Source organism: Anoplophora glabripennis, unplaced genomic scaffold (genome assembly GCF_000390285.2).
Source record: "Anoplophora glabripennis isolate ALB-LARVAE unplaced genomic scaffold, Agla_2.0 scaffold493, whole genome shotgun sequence".
Classification (NCBI taxonomy): domain Eukaryota; kingdom Metazoa; phylum Arthropoda; class Insecta; order Coleoptera; family Cerambycidae; genus Anoplophora; species Anoplophora glabripennis.
The window spans coordinates 164725-192170 of NW_019416669.1; the positions used below are offsets into that span (position 1 = coordinate 164725).

Sequence of the window (27446 nt, forward strand, 5' to 3'; positions counted from 1 at the left end):
GCAACAAATGTGGTTCCAGCATGATGGTGCTCCAGCTCATTTTTCCATGGCCGTTAGAGAGCATTTACACCAAACTTTTCCACATAGATGGGTAGGAAGGGCCGGACCTGTTTTATGGCCTCCAAGATCGCCTGATCTGAACCCTCTAGATTTCTTTGTTTGGGGATATTTGAAGACATTAGTGTATGGTACTCCTGTAAATAGCCTGGAAGAGCTGCAGCTACGGATTAATCAAAAGTGTCAAGAAATCCAAACCAAGGAGGGTGTTTTCGAAAGAGTTCGAATATCGTTGAGACGAAGATGTCGTGCCTGCTTGGAAATGGACGGAGGGCACTTTGAACATCTTCTGTAACTTTGTTTTTTGTTTGTTAAAAGCTTCCTTTGTCGGTTTATTCCTAATAAAATAAAATGTTTGAAAAACGAATAGTGGTCCATATCTCCGCAACCGTTACTTTGCGGACCCATGTTTATTAAGACTTTTCTGCTTATTTTGGTTCATACTATTACTTCCTGAAATAGTTTACACTCTTTTTTTAACACCCTGTATAAAGAACAGACATTTTCCAAATAATTAGTCAAAGAGTTGTAAATATTGATATTACAATATGCAAATGAGATATTGGACGTTATAACTAAAAATCTAGTAGAGCGAATAATAATGTCGCCACCTTTTTTTAGTTACATACATACATATTTTGAGGTCTGAATCTTATTAATTTTGTAAATCAAAATTGCCAATCCAGAGGTATATCTTCCGTCTAAGGTTAACATTTTATTTAAGAAAGGAATTAATCAATCACAGGAATTTTGAAATCTTTGAAACCTAGCTTTATCTTTAAATTATAAAGCTGGCCAATATACAGTGTGTCCAACATAAGGATTGGATAGCATTAGGATCTAGGAAACGGTAAGAAATACGGGGTGGCTCAAATTAGAAAAAAGTTGTGTTTTTTATACCTAACAATATGCCGTTTAGAAAGTTTTAAAATTCCGGAGATATCCGGAAAAACTCAAATTTTTGCAAAATAGTTTTTTTTTCTGTTTTTATTTGAAAACGAATTTTAAAATAAATTGCATATTTACAGTGCCACTTTTTTCGCTCTATCCAATGACGTCAAAGTTTTTGCAATCCGACGTTTCGTCTTCGGGGGGCCATCATTAACTCTTTGCGGCATGCTGGTACAAGTTATGTACCACTTATTTAGGTTAGGTTGATGCATGATGGTACAGAAATAGTACCACCTCATTTAAACTACTGTAGCTAATGTCACTAATAGAATTCCGCGCGTATCGCGGACAAATCATGTACCTTACATGATGTGTTCTTACATAAATAGATGGCGTAAGCTAGTTCAGATTTCATTTGACTATTAAAGATGGTGATTTTGTTTACAAGTTACTGTAGCATACTATTCTTGAGTTTATTGAAGATACTGTGAGTGTTTTTTTGATTATAGTGAACGTGTTTTTCAATAATTTTATTACTTTTGCATAGGTAAGTAAAGTTTTATAAGTATTTATAATTTTTTGTAAACTTTCGTGATAGGATTAGTCATTATATTTGCGTCCAAAATGTGTACCACCATGCAACTTGGAAATTTTTTGAGAAAATCATTAAATATCTGCTATTCTGTATTAGTTACGTAATGATCATTAAAACTTTACAAAAAATAAAAATGATCTGTTAAATGTATAGAGAAAAAAAAAGAAATCATCCCATTTAATTTTGTTTTCAGATTCAAACATGGATAATAAGAGGACTACTCCCTTACCGTTTAGACTTGTTGGAATGACTGAAGAGGAATTGATGAATGATATGTATGTTGATATTCCAAGTGATGTGGAATCTATTATATCAGAAGTTTCTGAAAGCGATATTGAAGAGGAACCAATAGCTAAAAGTAATGAAATTATAATAGATGAAGAATATGAATCGGAATCTGATCTTACTCTTGCTGAATTAATCCGTAGACAACCAGAATTAACACACCAAGAAACACCTGTTTCTGACATATCCGTAAAGTGGGATAAACAACAAATTGTGGAAGATATTTATCCGTTTGTTGAAAATACTGGCCCCACTGATTTTGTAAAGAATATGATTGACTAGACTCCTGGCCAATTGTTTCAACTTTTTGTTAACGACGATCTTGTACATAATATTGTGTTTCAGACAAATTTGTATGCTCAACAAGTCCAACAACGTAGTGGTAAATCTTACATTCCTACAACAAGAACAGAAATACTAACATTTCTTGGAATAAATATTTTAATGGGGATAAAAGTTCTCCCTAGTTACAGGGATTATTGGAGCAGTGCTTCAGACTTGCATGATCCTTTCATTAGCCAACTCATGAATGTGAATCGTTTCAGTTGGCTGTTGGGTAACCAACATCTCAACGATAATAATATGATGCCAAAAAAGGGCAAAATAGGTTTTGATAAATTATATAAGTTGAGACCTTTTTTGGATGCTCTTGCAACAAATTTTGATAAATATTTTTTGCTATCTGAGTACATTGCTATCGACGAGTCTATGATCAAATTTAAAGGGCGAAGTAGCCTCAAGCAGTACCTTCCTAAAAAACCCATAAAAAGAGGATATAAAGTTTGGTGTTTGGCAGATAGCTCTGGTTATTTAAAAAAATTTCAAATATATACTGGTAAACGAGGTGCTGTTGAAAAGGAATTAGGGCCTCGTGTTGTTAAATACCTTTGTGAAGGGTTGGAAGATAAACATCATAAACTGTATTTTGATAATTTTTTCAGTACAGTCAAGCTGATGGTAGAGTTAAAGGAAAAGAACATCCATGCATGTGCAACTATAAATAAAAACAGGAAACATTTGCCTACTTTTTTGTCAGATAAGACTATGAAAAGAGGGGACTACGACTACTACACAAGCAACCAAGGTATTTGTGTAGTAAAATGGAAAGACAACAGATCTGTGCATTTAGTATCAAATTTTCATGATCCGCGTCATACTACTTCTGTCAAAAGAAGACAGAATGATGGATCAACATCGGATATACCATGTCCTTTGATTTTAAGCGATTATAATAGTCGCATGTACTCGGTTGATAAGTTCGACCAAAAAAAATCTTGCTATGAAATTGACCGCAAATCACGGAAATGNAACATCATTTTCTTAATTTAATGATATTTTCTCCGTTTGATACTAATGTTTATTTAAAAACTTGAGAAAATCTGCATTCTCTCTTTGAATATTTACTTTTTTGTGTGTATCTCCGCTATGCTTCCTCTCGAAATAGGGACAGCTGGTATACTAACTTCGGTCCGGAGGCCGGCCGGTATACTCGCGGGTGCCCCTTCCCAGGGGTTTTGTTCCTTTCTTAGTGGATCTCTATCGACTTCCACTCAACAGGTATTACATTATATACAATTATTCCTCCGAACCAGGCGAATATGACTCTTATTATAACGAAGAATACGGAAATAGGTCCACCGACTGATAATATAACTTTCGGTCAACTAGCTGGATTGCGTAAGGAAAAGGACAGTTCAAAGGTGATATCGCCGCCGCGTGCTCTATGAATCCTAATTATGGATAAATATTCAGAAACTATCACAACTTGCCACTATTAGCACCAACATTTCTGAACATATTATGTGGAAAACTTGAATTTATATCCCAATTAAGGTTGATTACAATAATCAATGAAAATTTCGAGTTTCCTCGAGCACAACTCTCACGACAAATTGCTCGCTCCTTATCACCGCGTTTCTTTTTTTGCTACCCACTTATCTTAAACTATTCTAACGTCTATACTAAATTTAATAAAGAAATATATACAAGGCGTATTCTTGGGAATTGCCGAGAAACCGAAATTTAACGTAACACCATTTGAAAACTCGTAAGATTATTAACTGTAGGTCTCAGTATTTCCGAATCTGAATAACGTACACGTTTTGCTCACAGATGACAAGATAGAGAAATTTATGCCAAAACGAACTGTGAAAACTGCAGGTTTCTAGCTCTTATGATTTAGGCGCTATCTAGCATCATTTAGAGAGCTGAAATGTTTTTTTCAAAAACAACTGATTATTTCAAAAGCGGTAAGTTTCTAACACCATGTACATTTAATAAACTCTACCTAAGGAATTCGAAAACGCAATAATATACAGGGTGTATCATTTAAAATAATAAGGTTATGTAGCGCCCACGTGAAATGGAACACCCTGTAAAGTTAAAAATATATTCTTTAAACAGCCCACATGATTCCAGGCAACTTTTGTTAAAACCATTTTTTTTATAAATTTGACAGTTACAGATTTACAGAAGAATCCCTTTTAGGTGGAACACCCTGTATATTTTAATTACGTGTACCTATTATGTAAACCCAAAACATTTCCAAATTATTGTAGATGAACGACGTACTGTGCTAGCATCAAAACATTTGTAGCGGCACATCCTTTAATGGAAACATCCATATTTAAGTACTTTTCTCTCGAGACATCAAGAAAACAATGAGGGTACAGAAAATGGAAGACTGGATAAAACGTATTTATAAACTGTTTACTCAGTTAGATCTGCGAAAATGTAAAACTTCTCGTATATGGTATAGAATATATGTTATTTGTCAATCGGAAGTTCATATTCTATGAATTGGGTAGAGAGAGCCGCCAGATTTTCGTAAAAAAACGTAAGGACTAAAGTTTATACAGTGTGTCCACGATAAGGATGGGATAATATTAGGATCTAAGAAGCGGTAAGAGATACGGGGTGGCTGAAATTAGAAAAAGTTGTGTTTTTTTATACCTAACAATATGCCGTTTAGAAAGTTTTAAAATTCCGGAGATATCCGGAAAAATTCAAATTTTTGCAAAATAGTTTTATTTTTTTTTCTGTTTTTATTTGAAAACGAATTTTAAAATAAATTGCATATTTACAGTGCCACTTTTTTCGCTCTATCCAATGGCGTCAAAGTTTTTGCAATCCGACGTTTCGTCTTCGGGGGGCCATCATTAATAATTTTAAATACGTCGCTGCTATTTTTATGACAAAATCTAGTCATTTTTAATTCCGAATTAAATGATATTACTATTATAAACGCTTAAAAAGGTTTTTAGCATATTTTAGCTATCATTTAAAATTTTTCCTGAGTACGGCTCTGAACGCTTTCATATTATATTGGAGGAAATCCTAACAATTTAAAAGTCAATACAGCACAAAATAGCGAACAATTTCTTTTAATCAATAATTTAAAAAAGTTGCACCTAATAAAAAAATAATACGAATTTATGAAATGTTTTATTATTTCTAATTAGTATTGCTAATGGTAGTAAAAAAAAATTGTTGGGTATTTTGTGCTTTATTGACTTTTATACAGTTATGACTTCCTCCAATAGAAAGATATTTTGAAAACATTCAGAAATTCAAAAATTTTTTTTTTATAAAAATAGCAGCGAGGTATTTAAAAAAATTTACCTGATAATGGACCCTCGAGGACGAAACGTCGGATTGCAAAAATGTTGACGCCATTGGATAGAGCGAAAAAAGTGGCACTGTAAATATGCAATTTATTTTAAAATTCGTTTTCAAATAAAGCCAGAAAAAAAATAAAACGATTTTGCAAAAATTCGGTTTTTCCGGATATATCCGGAACTACCCGAAATTTTAAAACTTTCTAAACGGCGTATTGCTAGGTATAAAAAAAACACAATTTTTTTTTCTAATTTGAGCCACCCCGTATCTCTTACGGTTTCCTAGATCCTAATGCTATCCCATCCTTATCTTGGACACACTGTATAGTAAAGCTTTATATTAAACAAAGCAAAATATTCAAAAAATCATAAATTTGGATGTTGAGAACGACAATTTAAAACCGGTGAAAAGGAGACTATTTTTTCTCTCGATGTGGGTCAACATGTCGGATTTATCAAAATATTTCTTATTAAGAGGCAATAAATAAAATCTTCAGACCGAGGCAGAAGGAGAGCATAAAAGGGAAGCGAAACAAAAAACGACACGGCCTCATAAATTGCTAAACCGAATCATTAATTCCAATTAAAACGATTCCACTAAACTAATTCAAGCTGCAATTTTTTATTTACTTCTCAAGACAACTTCAAATTTTTTCCCTTTTTTTATAAAGCCAGATATCAATTAGGGATTTGGCAAGAGTTGGACACTAAATTAGAGAGAATTAAAAGCGATAGAGACAGGACCCAAACATTCAACATGAAAAAATATAATTCGAGAGAATATTTTATATAGAGACATAAAATAAATGTCTGCAGATTTTTTTTTAAAGTTAAAAAAATGTATTTGGGTCGCCATCATTAACAAGTAGTAATTGTAAAAGTAATGGGTCTAGCGCAGTGCCCTGAGGAACACCGAACTGGACAGCATAAGTAGAAAAGATAAATTTCTGCTTTGTATACACCCAAATCAGTATTACATTATAAATTGATAAAAGGATTCCGCACAAACCTTATGGATTTTAGGTCCCGGTGGATTTGTCTAGATTTTTGATATTTTGTACTTGATATCCTCGTCATCAAAAGTGTCAATGAGCACAAAGTCCAAAAATGGACAATTTCCGAGATTCCGAGATCCGACAATAACCCTTGACATTGACCTTCAACGTCATTTGAAAGTCTAATCTAATTTTTTAAATAGGAACCTCTATTTTTGACCCCGGATTCGGAAAGAGCGCAAAATTTTGCGTTTAGATTGGTTATTAAGGCTCTTCTTTGGAATTACTCTTAAAGGTCAAGTCAAGGGCAACATATTTTAAATTACGCACCTGAATATTTCGTGAGGGGAACCAGCAATCCGAAAATAACCCTTACAAAAGTTGTTGGGTTCGGATGGGGACATCTGATGGTGTCTTTGACCTTGACAAAAAAGAAGGGCCTTAAGTACCTATCGTAAACGTAAAATTTTGCGCTCTTTCTGACTTCAGGGTCAAAAATAGAGGTTTCTATTTAAAAAATTAGATATTAGATTACATGACGAGATATTCATTTACTAATAACAAAGAAATTTACCTTCATTTTCCCCTAAAAAATGTACATCCTATCCAGTTGCAACTATAGTAGGATCGTATTCGATGCAAAGTAGAACAAAAAGTTGTCGTTCTTTTATCAAAGGAAAATCGTGTCATCATTTTTAGGAGGCGTAAGATGAACCATTTCAAGTTTAAAATGAAATTCAATGTTAAATATGAAATACCGCTGCATACGCACTGTGTTCTGGTAGTAGCTGCAATCGCCCAGGTGCATCGAGTGTACGAAGTGGTCGGTTTTACGTCAAATACTAACCTGGCGAGCTTGATCGTAAAACAGAGAGCGCCTCCAAAAAACAAGTAAACAACAGTGGCGCGCACAGAGGTAAAATGTAGTACATATGTGGAAATTAAAAAACAAATTGAATTTATAATAAATTACATTTAAAATAAATAGTTTATGAGAATAAAGGAATTTTTGTAGGAACAAGGGTGCCAGACGTGNCCGGTGGATTTGTCTAGATTTTTGATATTTTGTACTTGATATCCTCGTCATCAAAAGTGTCAATGAGCACAAAGTCCAAAAATGGACAATTTCCGAGATTCCGAGATCCGACAATAACCCTTGACATTGACCTTCAACGTCATTTGAAAGCCTAATCTAATTTTTTAAATAGGAACCTCTATTTTTGACCCCGGATTCGGAAAGAGCGCAAAATTTTGCGTTTAGATTGGTAATTAAGGCTCTTCTTTGGAATCACCTTTAAAGGTCAAGTCAAGGACAAAATATTTTAAATTACGCACCTGAATATTTCGTGAGAGGAACCAGCAATCCGAAAATAACCCATACAAAAGTTGTTGGGTTCGGATGGGGACATCTGATGGTGTCTTTGACCTTGACAAAGAAGAAGAGCCTTAAGTACCTATCGTAAACGTAAAATTTTGCGCTTTTTCTGACTTCAGGGTCAAAAATAGAGGTTTCTATTTAAAAAATTAGATATTAGATTATATGACGAGATATTCATTTACTAATAACAAAGAAATTTACCTTCATTTTCCCCTAAAAAATGTACATCCTATCCAGTTTCAACTATAGTAGGATCGTATTCGATGCAAAGTAGAGCAAAAAGTTGTCGTTCTTTTATCAAAGGAAAATCGTGTCATCATTTTTAGGAGGCGTAAGATGAACCATTTCAAGTTTAAAATGAAATTCAATGTTAAATATGAAATACCGCTGCATACGCACTGTGTTCTGGTAGTAGCTGCAATCGCCCAGGTGCATCGAGTGTACGAAGTGGTCGGTTTTACGTCAAATACTAACCTGGCGAGCTTGATCGTAAAACAGAGAGCGCCTCCAAAAAACAAGTAAGCAACAGTGGCGCGCACAGAGGTAAAATGTAGTACATATGTGGAAATTAAAAAACAAATTGGATTTATAATAAATTACATTTAAAATAAATAGTTTATGAGAATAAAGGAATTTTTGTAGGAACAAGGGTGCCAGACGTGAACTGATCCCTTTGTCCCTTCATAATGTATAAAGAAATTATTCAATTTCTAAAACCCTTAAAAGCGTACTGCATTGGTTCCCTTGACAGGCAATGATTTATTACTTTGCATCGAATACGATCCTACTATAGTGTCCCTTTTTTTTATATTTTCCTTTAGAGTTCGCAAAGTCGTTAAAATGTTTTTCTTCGATTATACCCCTCAAACTACCCGTTTCCCCGCCACTGCTATTGGATATAAAATGGTTTGTACGTTTTTCTTAAGGCACAGTTCATTTTTATCCGCGAGTACAAATTTTAACATCTTTATCTTTAGTATAATAATAATATAAAGATAAATTAATTGTAAGAAAAATAAACTTCTCCAAAATAACTTTAACACCCTGTAATGAGAAAGACGTTGCTATGAACTACCGCCACTATTTCTTCCAATTTTTCTAAATGTAAATGGGATACTCTGCGCATGTAAAAAAAACATTCGAATCACGCTACTGAAAAAATTTTAATATCTGCCCTAGTTTCTAGTAGGATACATGTATAGGTTTATATATTCAAAGTTCATAGTGACGGCATCAACAAACTTATATTTGCTCAGTGAACTGCATCTACATTTTAATAGAATATGAAACTAGAATTTGGAAAGAAAACATGTAGGTGTGACGGGAATATGTAGGATAATGCATTATCCTACATTCTTTTCATCGCTAACGCCACTTTGAGCGAATTTAAACTAAAGTAGAGTGCAATTTTTGAAATTGCTGGAAATATATTTCCTGGCGACGTTTCACAGGAATTTTTATATGTAAAATTTTATAATGGTTGAAGTCGGAGAAGTGGATTATGCAAGCTCACACATACCTACAGTGTGGCGCATCAAAAATGACGATACTTACTTCTCTAAAAATTTTTTTTTGATGCATCCTTTGCGTAGCGGAAAATCGCTTTAGAGATTTTTCTATTGAATATATGATATGAGCATCACTTATTGCTCTAAACGTCTTCAAGTTATCTTGATTTGGGTAGAGGACTAAATTGAGGTAAGTACAATATTATTAAACTCTAATAAGTAGTTGTATTTCTATAAAAAATCGAAAGTAAATATGTAACTGGAACTAGCAAAACGTAACCAAAGAATTTGAGGTATCTGTTTACCTACGTGTATGTGGTGATGTCACTAACGAGACTCTGACGTAATCAAGGCATATATCGGCATGGAATATAACAACTTTCCTTTAATAATTACAACATTTCCAGAGCTATTGCAGCTGTATAATCTTCACATCATTCATTTTATTGTGCAAAACAAATAACGCTTCCATTCCAAATTTAATTCAATATTTAAGGTTATGTCAACATGACTTTGGAAGACACATGTTTTACGTCTTATAAGCAAGTTTGGTATTAACATCTAGACGCTCTAGATGTGTTCTTTTCTAATTGTAACAGATAAAAAGACAAAGAGCTATATCTAGAGCATCTAGATGTCAATATCGAACTTGCCTTATGTGCCACTACCAATTGTCAGTTCATATATAATACCTAATTACCTAGCTACCATTTGTGTCAAAATGAAAGTCTACATCTCGTTACTGACGTCATATGGTGATAGGGTGAAACTGAGTCAGCTGACGATAACACCACTCTAACAATAATTGAAGTATTACGTTTATGCAAGCTGTGATTTGTGATTTTTAGAGAAGAGATAGTAAATCACAGCAAAAAATATTCAACAGGTATTGAACCAAATTATAACTAAACCTATTGCTTTCCACAGTACAGTGTAAAAATGTTAAAAATAATAATTATCCATCTGATTATTAACTAAGCTGTTAATACACTCGTGGATGAAATTACAGTCAACCAAGTTATGGAAAAAGTGAGGCAAGGAAAAGTGAGAATAGCTCAAGGAAAGTAATTATATGCTGTATTAGATACATTTATTTAATAAAGGTCGATTATATATAATAATCTTATTTGAATCTCAACCCTGGAATTTGCTACGTTAGAATATTAATAAATCGAAAATATTGTACTATTTTTTTTGTCAAATTATGAATTTTTTGTTCTAAATTAAAAATAATTGCGATTTTTTTTGCTGCCAAATTCTCAAAACCGATCCTGCACCGAAACACTTATCACTGAAAGTACATTTTTGGGTATGGCGCCGTTTTTCACGTATAGTTATACCATAAGGAATATCGCCCGACACCACCACCGTTTTTTCTCTGCTCCGATAAGTACTTTTTCTTGTCAACAGAAATCGATTTGTGTAACAGACGTTCCTGTCAGACGATATTATCGAGGACATGGTGAAATAAACACGGTTTGCCCCAATTCAACGCAGTCGCATCCTTGAAAAGGCAACGAACGTAGGTATACAGGGTGTTGCATCACGAGAGGGACATAGCTTAATAGGAGATAGAGGACATGTAGGATAACTAGGATCGCCTATAGAAATAGATCCTCGGCCATTCTTTATTGAGATACAGGGTGATTTATGAATTTTGGTCAAAACTGCTTTATGTCATAACTTTGGTAGGGAATGGAATAAGGGGTTCATATTTGGTAGGGTTAATGCACTCACGATACTTTATGTAAGCATGTATGACAGCAAAAAAAATCTAGGTCCGGACTGCAAAAATTGTTAATTTTTTGTGCAAGTCTAGAAGTCAAGAGCATAAAAAAGTGATTTTAAAGACGTGTTTCTTTTTTTTGTTACACTTTGGTGGTTATTTAAATAAGCTATTGAATATACGAGACTACGGCTTCTAAAACTAAATTACGTAAAGGACACATAATAAAAATGGTTTTGCAACTAAAATTAGCGAAGGCTTAATTGAGGGTAGATGTTATAAATAAGCATGCATATTTTAAATCTCACTTTCTTTAAATAATATGTATTCCAGGTCCGGACTGCAAAATTTTAAATTTTTTTTGTAACTCCAGAAAACATCGCCCCGTATATATTTTTTTGGTATTCCCATACGATTATCGAAAAGAACATAAAAAGTAATCTCAGCGACATGTCTCTTTTTTTGTTACACTTTGATGATTATACTTAAATATACGAGTAAGTAAGAAACACATGACATGAGTAAGTAAAAGATACATGATAAAAATAGTAGTTTATTTCTTTTAGTAAATAAGATTTCTAAAAAATAGAAATAAAAAAAGCAAAAGGAACAAAGACTATTTAATAAAACACGGAAAACAAATAACAATAAAACACAAAGAAAATAATAGGTGTCTAAATGTACTTTACAATGGCAAATTAATTTTATAGCAAATTTTCAAAGTGGCCTCCCTCGACTTCATCTTCATTTGCCTCATATAAAAATTGTCCTAAGATTACCGTGTCGTAGTCATTCATTAGACATTCTAAAAGCTTTTTGTCCGTCAGAGGTCGCTCCTACTTCTTTCTTTTTACTTGTGGAAGCCAGACTTTCCTTTTTTATATAGTACATATATCTAAAAAGATTGGCTGACAATAAGTCCATTATCAGTTGTACACCACTGGTTGAAAAGCTCTTATTTTAGGGAATGTAAGGCCTATTATTATAAATTATCTGTACCAAATTTTATCGAGATCGATTAATAGATTCCGGAGATATAAACAAAAAATCAAATTTTTTTATCAACGTTAACACCCTGTATCTTTAAAACGGTGCCGTTCCAGACCTATGGAATAATGTGTTTGCCTTATAAGGCAAACACATTATTTTAAAGAGATCTATATGCCCTCGAAATTTCCTACATAAAATTCGGACCACCCTGTATAATTTCTCGCTCACGTGCAAACAGGTAGCTTTGACAGTTGAAAGATGAAACAAATGCAACCCTAGAAATGTAATTTCTTTCGGTAAAAGATGGCGCTTCATATTTCAAATGTATGCCTTATGCATGTCCTCATAACGCTACTTGACTGACAATTCATGGGTTTTAAATTTAACAAAAATCGATGTCCATTAAAATGGACACAATGTGAAGATAACCACGATTCCCTTGGTGAGGCAAAACATTATAAGAAACTGAATGTTTTTTATCACATTTTTTTTTAAACGAGTTATCTTGTACAAAAGATTGGGAACTAATTAGTAGGTAAAAATGGTATGAAACGTATATTATTGTGGAAAGTCAAAGAAAGGTGTTAGAACAAATAGCAATGTTAAGCAATAAGGCAGTTAACATTTTAAAATTGACAGTGTTTATTATCTAGAGGCCAGCAAATTGGGCATATTCTTAGAATTACATACACCAAAATCTGCAAAACCAACTTCCCAATTTCCCAATTTTTAAATTTCAAAGATAAAATCCAGGGTAAAATAAACATTAGGGTATTTGCTTCATCTACTGACAAATACCCAAATCAACGTTGGCTATTTGTCAGTTTACTTCTAAATTCAGTAGAAAAGGATGTCTATTTAGCGTCATTGCACTATTCAATCATAGGTGGCGGCAGTATTTAAATTAAAATATGTTTTGAATGTCGAAGAAACACATAATTAAAACTAATTTTGCAATATTATGAGGTAATAGTAATAATAGATCTAAATTTTAGAAACAGAGGCTCTTACATTATGAAACTAAGCATTTACTGATAAATTGTTACAAATAAAACATCTAGCGACATCTTTTGTTTCGACATCCAAGTAACAGTTGTTGGATTCTTCTCGCAACTGTTTGCTGTTGCAATGTTCTTCAGTAGAGGGAAGCAGCATTAGTAATTTGAAAAAGAATACCATTTTCACAGGTTTTGTTAAAAATTAGAAAACAGTTCAATTTTTCTTCATAAAATGATTAATTTTCTTATTGTTTACCTGCTTTTTGAATAATGCAACTGAACGTAAACTTACCAAATGATGTGATTAGTAAATTAAAAAGAGACATCTAAAAAAGTTCCTTCAACTTGCGTTCATTCACGAAAAGGCAATCCAACTTTTCCCTCCCAAACGACCGTGTAAAAGAAGTAGTGAATGAGACTTCCCGTACGCTCTCGCGAGCAAAGATAACCGCGTCGAGAAAGTTCAAGTCGCGTTTATTAAAAAAGAAAAAAACTCGTTCCTCTGCAGTTTAGCGGAGGTCTTAACAGGCGACCACCGAGAAGTGATGAGTGCGAGGTGTTATCGGAGTGCAGTTTTTGTTGTTTCCGTTGGACTACTTGGGATACTGATTGGAGGTAAAATTTGTGGATTCGATTTTTAATTTCGCGCTTCCGTAGCGCGTTTCCGTTGTTTTCCGTTGTTTTCTATTGAGTTTTATAGGGATTTTACTAAGGAAATTGTGTCAAATATGAACTAGGAACTCTGTTTTCAAATCTTCTAGAGAAATTTTGCACAGTTGTGGATTTCTAGGGGTTGTATTTTTTCTAAAAAAAAATTAAGTAGTTCTACGCCAATTGAGTGATTTTATTTTCATTTCTATTTTTTTTAATTGATGTCTAATCCTAGTCTTATTCTGGCTACAAATCGTAAGGATTAAAATTGTATAAATAATTAAAAAAAAAAACAATTTCTTAGAAACAGAAACTGGTTGTGCTGAAATTTGACCTAAAGCATTATCATAAGCATTCTCTCCAGTGAATTTTTTTTTATTTGCAAGACCCTCTTAAATGTACTCAACAAATGTATCACTAAATTTTTTTGCGAAATGATTTTTTCAGGTCATAATATTAGCAATTACTAATCTAAAATTTGGCGGCACAAAATTGTTCTTCATCCCTTAAAAGCCATAAATCCCAAATTATATTTATCTGTAACTTTCCTACAAAGGCTTGAAATTACTGAAATAGGATCTAGGAGGCGTTGGAACTAAATCAAAATTTTTATTTATTATTTATTTTTTATCAATTTAATATTTTTTTATTTTTCTTTATTACAAATTTGATATTTTGTGTGTTCCGTTCTACATTTTTCATGTAATTCCATGGCTTCATAAAGTTTATTTCTATTTCAGCAATTTCAAGGCTTTGTAATAAAATTATGGATAAAATTATTTTCATAAAATTGCATATTTGTTGCTTTTAAGTGACATAGAGCAATCAGATTTTATAAGATAAATCGGTAATATGATTTCAAAATCATAGCAAGCCATGGATTTCTTATTTGGTTATTGGCAGATACCCTTTATGCTAAAAAAATTGCACCGAAATTACACAGCTCAGGTCCAAGACAAATTTGAACACACTGCATGTGATTGTATAAAAATGTAAACATTTTGTCCCTTAAATTGGATAAATCTGCAGTTTGATATCCTCGGTAGATGCGTCAGTATATAATGGGCATATAGGTACTTAATTCTACTTTTGTATATGGAAAAAATCAGCAGCTGGAAAACTAACACGGAAATTCGATTTACTAAGGTAGTAATTAAAGATTGAAAATAAAATTGATTTAAATTAGACGCATGTTCTGGAAAACAGTTGTATCTGTAATACTCATAAAATTTCTTAAAAAAGAATACATTCTGTTTTTTTTTTCAGCTCCCGTATTATTACTCTGTTGTAAAGGCAAAGCTAATTCAAATTTAATAATTTGTTTTTAAAAAGTTTTATCAAATAAAATCAAACAATGTTCTTCGATATCTAGCCATGCAAAAGATATCCATCTAACCCCACAAACAAAATTCCTAACCGCTGATATTGCAGGAAACAATTACTCTATGGGCTACATGTTCCAGCCCGCATTAAATTACACCAACAATAGCTAGCAAACACCAAGTAATAAATAATTTTCCACAATAAAAGAACTAAAAACGGTATGTTTAAATATAACTAATACAAAAATATAAATCTGATAAATAATGCAATCATTCAAATAAATTTCTCTTTTTTTTGTACTAAAATCACCTTTGGCAAAGACTTAAAAAAACATTTACTGCAAAGAGATGTTTGATGTTTGTACATTTTACTTAGAATTGTTTCATTGTTCATGAGGTTATCTTTTGATTTCTGGTGTCGAAGAACATCGTTTGAGGATAAATTAGCTTAATAATACTCTTACAATAGAGTAAAAAACTGCATGTATTGATTGCCTCTAAAATGAATAGATCTTATGACAAAACACGTGTTTGTTTTTTATTACGGGAACATTAATTTGAATTGTAAATACAAGGTGTTTCTTAAGTAGAAGTTAAAAAGTTGTATAAATGTGGGGCCTTAGCCATTGTTCAGCTACAGCGTGTCAAAAATTAAAAAAAAAGTTTTAATTTTTAATTTCTGAACCACTTGAGAAAATTTAACTAAGTATGAAACAGCTTTCGAAACTTACCAGGGGCGGAGGTGTAGGTATCATCGATAATTACTTGCCAAAAAAAATGTATCACCCTGTATAACATTAAAAATAAAATATGTCATCATATGCGCCATTGTATTATCTTCACTATTTGGTTCTTTACACTTTTTTGTGTTCCAAAGAGATTAAAACAAAATTGATTACTTGACCAAGTTCATTTTTACGATACTTATTACATTACTTAAAATAATAACAAAATAATTAATTAACAATGGAATTACTTTACTATGATTTATTATAACAAAAATCCAGGAGTAGCTCTTCATTTCGCGTGATCTGGTCCTTGAGTGCGTCATCCAAATACGTTATTACCGAATCTTTCATTTAATAATTTACGAACAGTTAAACTAAAATGTGGGGGAGACCCGTCGTGCATAAACCACATTCCTTCTCTTAGCTCGTATGCAACATCGTCAAGTAGTCCAGAGAAAATATTTTCAAGAAAATGTCTGTAGGAGACACCGGTTAAAGTTCTTGGTAAAAAGTATGGCCCAACAAGAATATTTCCAATAATACCTTCGAAGAAAACTGATGTTGAAATCGAGATTCAATTATGGCAGGAGGGTTTTCATCAGACCAAACGTGTTTATTGTGGATATATATTTTTTTTGGTAAATCATGATCTATGATACCCAGATCTCCGCCACTTGTAAGTTTCTAAAGCTGGTATTTTTTTTTTCTTCATGTCTACTGTCGTACTAAATATGCCCACCGAATTTGGTTAAATTATCTCACGCGGTTTTGAAATTAAAAATCAAAAACTATTTTTTTTTTAATTTTTGACACTCTGTAGCTGGACAATGGCTGTCCTAAGACCCCACATTTATATAACAAAAAAAAACTTATTTTTGGCCACAGAATACGGCCCTGGATTGTTGACCTCTACTTAAGAAATACCCTGTATATTTCACAGATAAATTCAACTATTGAAATTGCATCGACATAAAGAACGAAACAATTCTTTACAATGAATGGATATTTTGTAATTATTAAATAAGAACAAAAAGGCATGGAACAAATTATTTAAAAAACTGAACGGATAACATTTTAAGAACATGTCTTATAATCCAGTTTCCAGTAGGCCTGATGGTGTAAATAAAAAAAAACCTTAATTATCGGCCTAAACTCGCTGTATGTTTGTAAGAAGCACAATTTTAGTATTGTGACAATAGGAAAATGAAAGTATAGTGAAAGTACAGACTAGGTACTTAATAATAGACAAGAATCTGGAAAATTTAACAACAAACAATAGAAAACTCAAAATATTTAGTTAAAATTTCATTAACCTAATTGTTGGAGGTTTAGGAGGAGTATTCAGAAAAAAATCATTAGCAAATCCAACTTATTTTTCCTGCACGCACGAATTCGAATTTAAATAAGGATTTTCTACTAACCCAATTCTTCGCACTAGAAACAAGAAATTAATTGCTGCAACAGAAGAAATTTTACACGAATTAAGACTGCATACAGATAACTAGTGAATGTCGTGATAATTCTTAATGGCATTTTTAACATGAACACTCTGCTACGTTAAATGAGATGCTAATTACGTTCAAGAAATTCAACATGAAAATTCCACTAATTGAAATTATCAATTGTTTTCTCACTACTCATATACAGGGTGAGCCGTTATTCACGCCACAGCCATTAAATTTACAGCTTACGAACTGTAAGAAACATGTCTTCGATATGCGACATATTTTTTTAATTCATAATTAGACAGTATGCATAGTAGTCAGTGGTACAAAAAAATCAGAATTTATTTTCAACAATTCCCCTCTCAAGATTAATGAAAAGGGAGCGCAGGAAAACGCACGGAAGCCATGTTGTGACGTCATACCACTCGTTAGCGGATAGCACAAATACTTGTCTGGGTCTCACACTCTCACACACACCACATCGTCCTTTTTCTCACGTAATGACGTAGCTTTTCTGTGACAATAAAGCCAACAGAAAATTTTTAAAAAACTTTTCTCTTTTAATTTTTTAGGAATTGTCTTGGGATACTGACAAAATATATTTAAATTTTATACAAACGATAATTACACAAGTAAAAATGGCTAAACAAATAATTTTAGGAAGAAAATAATACAGTGCCCTAATTGTAAGTAGTTTCAATGAATCCTGGCCCGAAAAATTTGGTCCCAAAAATGTTACAGATTTGTTTATGTCTATCGCCTGGACTTTTGCTTTATAAAAATTAAGCATTCATTGTTGATCAATTAATTTTCGCAAGAACAATTAAAGCGTTAAAAAACATTTGCAAAAATCTTCCTATATCCCTATTTCATTGAAAAATACCTAGAACCAGAAACTTTTGCCCTTGATCTGGCAACACTGCTGCTAATACAATAAAAGCATAAAAGTCACAGTAACAGACAACCCTTACTGCACATGTCTTAGAGGTTAGTTCCATAATAAAAATAAAAAATTTATTTTGAAAAACTTTCATAAAGCTTCAAATAAAACACAAAAATTAGGTACACCATTTTTTTTGTAAAATGTTTACAGACTTGGAGATTTTTTTATAAGGAGAATGTATTGCGTATGCAGAGTTTTCATAAATGATTACAAGCTTCATGATCAGTAATTTTGTTTGGAATAGTCATTTTATTTTCTATGCGTTGGCAATTAAATTTAGGTGCAATGTTGGTTACCTAATTTGGTAATCACACTACAAACGGGTGAATAAAACTAATGAAAATCACAATTGTTAAAATATATTGAGAACTTCTGAAAATGTCTCTAAATAAGCGTTGGTAAACAATTGTGGACATAGATGACGCGCCTTTTTGTAGTAAATAGAAAAATTGCTATTTCAGTTTCGGGCTCTTCAGTTCTTCTTGAATTTTCATTACGTCTTTTATTGTTTAAGTGATTAAATATTTAAATGAAGTAATTTATTTTTCTGTACACTTACTTCTGTTTTTTCTTTTCTTTTTGTAAAAATACAGTTTGTTTGGTGTATATATATGTGTGTATTAATAAGTGCGAATAAACATACTGAAATGGCCCACAAAACAGTAACTAACTGCAATTAATTGCACCTCTTCTTTGCTGCATCTTTATGTAGGCACCTACAGCCATTTATGTCAACGGGGGCAGCCGAGCTATCGATGGAGTCAGTGGTTCCAAAAAGCTTTCTTTCGTACAAGAAAAATATAATTAATTTGCGAAATATTGTTTCTGCCGATCGAGTTTTCGCAGCTCCAAATGTCACCTTTAAATGAATAAACACTCTGTATACTAGTTTCTACTACAAACACAGAAGTAAATATAAATTGTTGAATTCAATAGGACAACTATTAAATTTTACTGCAATGAAAGTAATAAGTTTTTACTTACTTTTTATACATGATTAAAATTGTGAAAGTGTTTTGCATAAAAGTGAGAAGCACAATAATATAGTAAATCTCTATAATGCAATATTCGCCGTATAGATATAAAAAGTATTAAAAAAAGTAAAAAAACGTTGTCATTTAGGGAGGAAATAGAATCTTAAACAACGCTTAACAATATACACTAGTGGAAAAATTAAGGGATCAAAAAAAAATCTAAATTTTCGGCGATTTTTCAAATGGCTGTATCTTTGATAAAAATGGTCCTATTGGAGTAAAAAACAAAACAATTTGAAGCTTGAAGTTTCTAATTTTTGGATCTTGCAAAAAAAAATTTTCAAGTAACACGTATCGCGCAATCTTAATATCATCAAAAAAATTTTTCGAAATTTTTTTCGATCTTATTTTTGGTGTACGGACTTGTAGAGTCTACAAGGTCCTGGCATGGTTTTTTAGAAAAAAAAATTATGAAAAAATTTTTTTTTTTTAAATTTTTTCAAACGCTTTCTGCAATAAGAATGTAAAAAAATCAGGAAAAAAATGTTTTTTTAAATTTTTTTACAGATTATGAGCATTTAAAGGCAAAAAAACGTGATCCTTTAATTTTTTAAAAAATTCAATCGAATTAAACAAAAAAACGGCTTGATGGATCGAATTGAAACTCTGTAGGGCTTTTAGGGGTACAATGACCTGTAAAAGGCATTAGTCATTTTCCCAATATTCTCAATGTGGCACGTGACTTTCTAGAAGACCCCTAAAAGTCCTATTTTTTACAATTTTTCAGTCATGTTAAGGATAAAAAAAAATTTTTTTCTAAAAAACCGTGCCAGAATCTTGTAGAGAATTCATTCAAGTTTCTGAAACCCACCGTCGATTTTCTGTGCAACCATTGGTTTCTGAGATATCGATGAACAAAGAGAAAATGATCCATTTTCATTCAAAGTCCGATAGCTCAGGGAGAAATGGTCGTATCGAGACCAAAAAAAAAAAAGAAATTGAAGCTAAATGAACAACCTATCTAATCCATAAGGTGGTTAAGTTGGAAACATTTTTTTCAAGTCCGTACACCAAAAATAATATCGAAAAAAATTTCGAAAAATTTTTTTTCATGATATTCATTAAGATTGGGCGATACGTGTTACTTGATTTTTTTTTGCAAGATCTAAAAAATAGAAACTTCGAGCTTCAAATTGCTTTTTTTTACTCCAATACGACCATTTTTATCAAAGATTTGAAAAATCGCCGAAAATTTAGATTTTTTTTTGATCCCTTAATTTTTTCCACTAGTTTATTTTAATATCAAAATCCAGAATATCTGCTGAACTGATATATTGTGTATTAATTTAATTAGAACATCCCGTATCTCGAAAATAAAGAAATTTCTATAAAAAAATGACATAGTTTCACCTTGTATATCAGTGAAAATGTTATAGTATAAAATGCGCCTTAATGATATAGTAATTACTGAAGACATTATAGTTCGTGACATAAAAACTCCGCTCAAATGCACGATAAAAGGAATTTGATATCAAAGAAAGACTTTCACTTCAGCCATGATCGTACATGATGAGAATGGGTAACACTGATTTACGACCACTTAGTTTTGAATTCACGACATTTTCTGATAGTTACAATAAATTATATACAGGATGAGGTAGAGTGACAACTATAATATTCATGCATAGTATAATAAATTGTAAGACAATTTCTGAATTTAAATTTGTTTATTTGTTTATTTTAAATCTTATAGTTCTATTTAAAGATATTTTAGTTATATGAAAAAATATTTTAGTTGCATAAAAAAAGAACAAATATTAGGCAAAAAATGACAGAAGCAAAAAATACAATAGTTAAACCAATTTTCAAATAATCATTTAAAAAATTGAGATCTTAGATCGTGTTAGTAAAATTTTGTTACCTTAAAAAGTTATGGATCTTGACAAATTTTATTTTGTCTTTATAACGATGCTTTTTAATGATCCATTCTCATAATAAATAAAAATAGCATAATAATACATTTGCGTTTTCCTAAAAAATGTAACAAAAAATACATTAAAAAATACAAATATTCTGACTGAAACATGTATCTAAAAGAAAAAAAAAATAATCAAAAGGTATTAAAAAAATAGAATCCAATTTTAAAAAAGGCCATTAACTTTTTAAAGAAAAATTTTATTAAAGTAACTAATGTAAATAGATTTTATTTCCATCCACAGAAGTTAACTTTTAAAACATATCTCATTTGGCATGTTTCTTATTGGTTGTGAGGTACATTTTCCTCAATTTTTATATAACTTTGTGAAAATATAGTATATTAATATATAAATTAACAATCACTCTCAATTACTATGTTTATTTTGGTATCTTGTAAAAAATCTAAATTTTGCAAAATTACTTTCCGTAAACTTTTACAATCCTGAACAAAACCCCACTTTCATATAGAACTGTACTCCACAACGACAAATAGTGCGTATCATTATCGGCTTAATTTTGTTGCTGTCGTATTTTGGATAATTTAAACTGTCTACCACCCATTCAGTTGATGAAGTGGCAAAAAGGGTAAATAATATAGTATTTCGTTTAGGGTTTTATAACTTTTTAATAATACCTGTTGTAACTGTACTAGATGCGCCCCTGTGTACTTTTAAGATGGCTGCGTACAATTATTCACTTCGTTGCAATATATGTAAAAGGATCGTAATGTAGTACGGTTCATCTAATTCACTATTACAGGTAAATGACATTGATATTCACAAAGAAACAAAACTTTAAAAAAATTGTAATAAATACTTTTTACTAAAGACTTGAAAAAATTATAAAAAACGTTTCACATCAGAAATTAGTAAATTTGTTTATTTATTTTTTATTTAATGCATTTTATAAAACAGCAAAAAGTTTTTTAAAACAAACTAGTTTTACGTACAATAAGTAGCACATGCCTATTCACATATCAAAATTACTTGTTATTATGCAAAAATATGTATTTAAAAAAACACTCGAAAATATTTGACACTTCATTAATACTGACATCATAAAAATACGCTGACTAAAATAACAAGTCCCAAAGTCGTACAAAAGCAAACTATTTTTACAAAATTATATTCCATGGCAGTTTTGCTTCTGCCACTCCGTTAGTTCATACAGTTGCCTTAAAACGATAAGTAACAATTGGCAACACTGATAAATTCAAAAAGCCTCCAGTGGTGGCGTAAAAAAGAGTTTAAGACCATTTTGATTTAAAAAAAAATAATTCCAGATTAATATACATGTATATTACCTCTAAGAAACCGACCTTCCTTAAAATTACACCTTGTATAAAGAGTGTGTCCGTGTCACTACAGTATGGTGTGATAAAAGTTTTAATTAATCAAAATGTTTAATAAATAATTATCGACGATTTTTAGAGCTAAATTGTCACACAACTTGAACTACGACAATCTGAACAATTTTACCCGAGGGCAATAGGCTAGGAAATATAGAGTTGGATGCGACTTTTTGTTTCGGCAAGCTGAATTTATCACTATAGATGCTAAATATTATGTACAATAACATATTAGTTTCCAAAGTCATAAAAATGAGGGGGAAGATTGTTTACAGGGTGGTTAATTCTATAACTTTTTTCCGTTCATTTCCACGAGAAAACAGTGAAGTACTTTTTTTTGTCTTCAAAAAACCTACAAAACTAGCCCTCGAGCGTCAAAAAATATTAGAAGAAGTTTATTTATGACTTTTGAATTAAACATTTATAAACTGCTTTATTATTACCAGAACGTTTTGGCATCGCATCCTCTCATTTCTTATCACTGTCTAATAACTCAAACGAAATCTGGAATCGAAGTTGAATAGTTTACAAGTTATGGCCTTGGAAACAAATTAACTAATTATTAGTCTGGACGATCCCGAACATCTTCCACAATCGCACTGATTTTTTTCATGGTAGATTTCATAACAATTCATTGAAATCTATATATTTTTTTTAAATTTCAAATTTGCAACCTGTAATTTTTTTTTATTTTTAGCCTTAGTTGCAAAATGAAATATACGACGCACGCGCGTGATATAGTTATGTATTATTACATATTCGGAGAGCTTATGAAAAGAGCTTTAAGTTAAAAAAAAATCGTCAAGATTCGTTGAAAAACAACGGAGTTACAGACTGTCAAATATATTATTTTCAAGCAAATTTCCGCTTTTTTAACGGCAGGACTATGAATTATCGTCATTTTCTTCGGCCTCGCTGTCGTTCGCTTCCCCCACCCTTCCGCCGCGCCACGGCTCGTCGAAAATCAAGCGACCCATTTAGCATCTACAGTGATAAATTCAGCTTGCCGAAACAAAAAGTCGTAAAATGGTAATTTCCCAGCTCTTTTTCCTGGCCTACAAAATCGTGCAGGATGAACGAACGAAGTGTATAAAGCTTCTTAATATATACAATTAAATGCAGCTAACTTTTTACATAACGAATAGTACCAATCCATAAATTCGAAGGTACTTAACACATAACATACTTGATTTCTGTTATTTATGTCCGTCGATGGCAATAAATTCCAACGGTAAAATCAAATACACATGCCAATTATTACAAAAAAAAAACAATCGTTAACGAAGTTTTGAAAGCTGACGAAATCTTAATTAAAGTAATGTGTTTTTAGAAAACGGCCATATGGTGTAAACAAATATATCAAGACTAAAAAAGATAATTAAATGTCAACTCATAGACAGAGAAAGTCTTGCCGCAAATAATTATCACCTGTCTTTAATAGATTTTCAATTACTGTTATGCGGAGAATGTGACTGAAAGGGACAGTATTGAAAAATTCCCTCAGTTCCCACACTGAGAGAAATATTTCGGTGAAGTTTGGAAAAATTGTTTTATTATCTATCTAAAAGTTGGGACTTGTTATTTATTATATGACAAAGCAATCTATTGTACCTTCAACTGTAATTATTTGTCTCATTGAACGTATTTCATTCGTTTCTATTTCGTTAAGGATGCTACTGTAAAAAGGTACAATGCGTGGACAATGGTCACTTCTACAGAGACCCAAGGCGACCAGCTCACAAAATGTGGACAGCGGACGAATGCTCCAAGTATTTTCTGTGTCTAGAGGGAGAGGTTTTCGAGTTCAGGTGTTCTGCGGGTCTTCTTTTCGACGTCAACAGACAGATATGTGACTTCAAATTGAACGTGGACAACTGCGACATCACATCAGGTATATTACAGTTTTAAATTGGTGACATTCTAATAACAATACTTGTTCGCAGAAGTTATAATTCCAAAACCCCTACTAGATAAAGCCCAATGTCCTGAAAAGGATCAACTGGGGTGCGCTGATGGCACTTGCCTTCCACAAGACTATTTCTGTGACGGTTCATTGGATTGTCCAGATGGAAGCGATGAAGGATACTGCAATGCAAACGATGATCCTAACGGAGCAACTCCTTGCAACTCTTCTTGTATCTTGCCCAATTGTTTCTGCTCTAAAGACGGTAAGTGACAGATTGTGTCGAAGACTAAATCAAATTATTTCACTTCTAATTATATAGTACTTACTTACAATATCCAATTGCAAAGAGAAACCTAGAATTTAATCTAGGAACATGACAAAATCTTTTAAACTAATTAATTTTCATTTAATGTATTATTGACAATTTTAAAAAGAATATGATTTAAGACATTCGCCTGCAACAAATACCGTTACAATTAAAACAAGAAAGGAATTATTCCTGAAGTAATAAATAACAAACAAGAGTGGCCCCAGAGATGACCTTTGGGGAACCAATGAAGATTGTTGAAATTTACTTGTTTGGAAGTCATGATACTGTACAGACTAGTACCCGAAACAAGACTTGAACAAAGATAACCCTGTTAGTAGATTGTAGTCAAGAATTTAGAAAAATAGGTACATACAACTTCAACCTGGTTTCTCGTATCTAAAGCTTCAGCTATAAATTGGGTTTTTCAACAAGATTTGAGGTAGTTGAAGGAACTCTAATAAATCCATGTTGGTACAGAGATATCAATTTTCCATATTTATTGAATATTCTTAGATATAATTATAGAATTAAATGTAATTTTTAAATGTTTTGCAAAGCAAGGTTTGGTATCTTATTAAAAATGCTGAAATTAGATCAGGTTCTATTGTAAATTACCTTTCATTTTATTAATATTATGTCACATACTCAATAAGCTCGAAAATACAAACAGTATTAGAGTCAACAGAGTCAATCGAATGTATTACTATTTTGACTATGACAAGGTAAAAGCGAATCAGAAAAATGATTGGCAAGAGCATTGATAATATCAGCAGGATTATTTGATGGAAATGAGGTATAACTACGAGTAGATCTTGAATTGGCACAAGACCCAAACCTTCTAGGATTTATGAGAAAGATCACCCTCAAATGAATTTAAATAGTTTTTGAAGGCCAAACAATGCGCGGCCATTTCGTTTGGACTTCATTTGTTTTTCTACTATCATTTTCGAAAAATTTATAAAAAATCGTGCAATTTTTGTATTTCACATTTTTTATAACTCTAAAAACAAAAGGTTAATATAGTGAATCACACTGTACAATACATTTTCAGGTACCAAGATCCCAGGGAATCTACATCCTTCCCAAGTACCCCAAATGATCGTCCTAACCTTTGACGACGCTGTAAACGATGAAAACTGGGAACTTTACAGTAAAACTTTGTTTCCACCAGACCGCCAGAATCCCAACGGTTGTCCCATACGAAGCACATTCTTCGTCAGCCACCAATACAACAATTACCAGTACACACAGAAGCTTTGGAACGACGGTCACGAGATTGCAGTACATTCCATCACGTAAATACGATACATTTTTACCATAAACATCTACATGGAGTGATACATACATTTTTTTTATTAGACATAGGGGTCCTGAAGACTGGTGGTCATTCAACGCAACCATTGAGGACTGGTTCGACGAAATGGTTGGTCAAGCGAATATCTTGAACAGGTTCTCTAGAATCAAAATGGAGGACGTACGGGGGCTAAGGGTGCCTTTCTTGAGGGTAGGGTGGAATAGACAGTTCTTGATGATGAAAGAGTTCGGTTTCCTCTACGACAGTTCTATGGTGGCCCCTTTTTCAAATCCTCCTTTGTGGCCTTATACCTTAGACCATAAAATGCCTCATAAATGTACAGGTATGAGTTCCAATAAGAAAGTTTGATCGTATCCTGTTTATACCTAAAACACACTTTGGGTGAGTTGCAAAAATACTGGGGTAGTTCATAGTTCAAGTATTTTTCATCATCTCAACCCAGTTTTTTTTATGAATAGACGGAGCACTCTGTGTATAAGAGTGTCTAGAGTCTGAAGTCATACAGAAGAAACTATTTACTTAACAATGTTTTAGGAAATAAGCAACTGTGTCCCTCGAGATCTTATCCAGGAGTGTGGGAGCTACCTATGAATCAGTTAGAAGTTGGTGACTTTACTTGCGCAATGGTAGACTCTTGTCCTCCAAATCTATCAGGAGATGATGTGTACAAAATGCTCATACACAACTTCAAGAGACATTACTTGAGCAACAGGGCACCTTACGGGTTATATTTCCACTCCACCTGGTTCAAAAAGAGTGAATATCTCCACGCTTTTCAGGTGAATATTTTCATTTTATTTGTAGAAACCACACAAAATTTCCCCGACTACATGTACTATTCATTTTTCTTGAAAATTCTTGTAAATTTCAGAATTTCACGCGAGACGTTCTACAACAGCAAGACGCCTGGTTTGTTACCAATTGGCAGGCGCTGCAGTGGATAAAGAAGCCGAAACCTTTGGACCAACTTCAGAACTTTGGACCCTGGGGTTGTAGGAAGAAGCTAGACAACTCAGAGGTGGCTTGCAGCATTCCAAATATATGCAAGCTGCACAGCAGGGTTTTTCAACAAGACAGATACCTCTATACGTGTACAAAGTGTCCACAGAAGTATCCCTGGATAAGAAACGAATTTGGACTAGATTGAGGATAGTTTAGGATGTGCAATATTCTGACACGTAATTTATTTATTGTTTTAATGTGTTGTTATTTTTTTGTATTAAAGATTTATGTTAATTTAAAGTAGTTTCAATTGCAATGCTTGTGAACTCAAAACATAAACAATAATAAAAACAGAAAATAAACAAATAGAAAAGGGACACATCCCTGCAACCTACGCCACTGATCAGTTATGCAATATACATAATTTGGCCACGGTTTGATAAACTGTAAAAAGATTATTCGTTTAAAGTTAATGTGTTGGCGAGACACCTTCAATAAAAACGTCGACAAAAATTGTTATTGTTCAAATAAAAATTAATAGCGTA

General features: G+C 32.4%; 1 protein-coding gene across 1 annotated transcript; it reads left to right on the forward strand.

Moving 5' to 3' along the window:
• Window positions 1-1744: 1744 nt before the first annotated feature.
• LOC108909657 lies at window positions 1745-27122 on the forward strand. The gene is made up of 9 exons (XM_018714048.2): window positions 1745-2089; window positions 2174-2613; window positions 2770-2912; window positions 24098-24319; window positions 24372-24596; window positions 25696-25939; window positions 26004-26281; window positions 26494-26738; window positions 26831-27122. Exons 1-9 carry the CDS (start codon window positions 1745-1747, stop codon window positions 27104-27106), a joined length of 2418 nt encoding a protein of 805 aa, XP_018569564.2. The 3' UTR covers window positions 27107-27122.
• The last annotated feature ends 324 nt before the right edge of the window (window positions 27123-27446 follow it).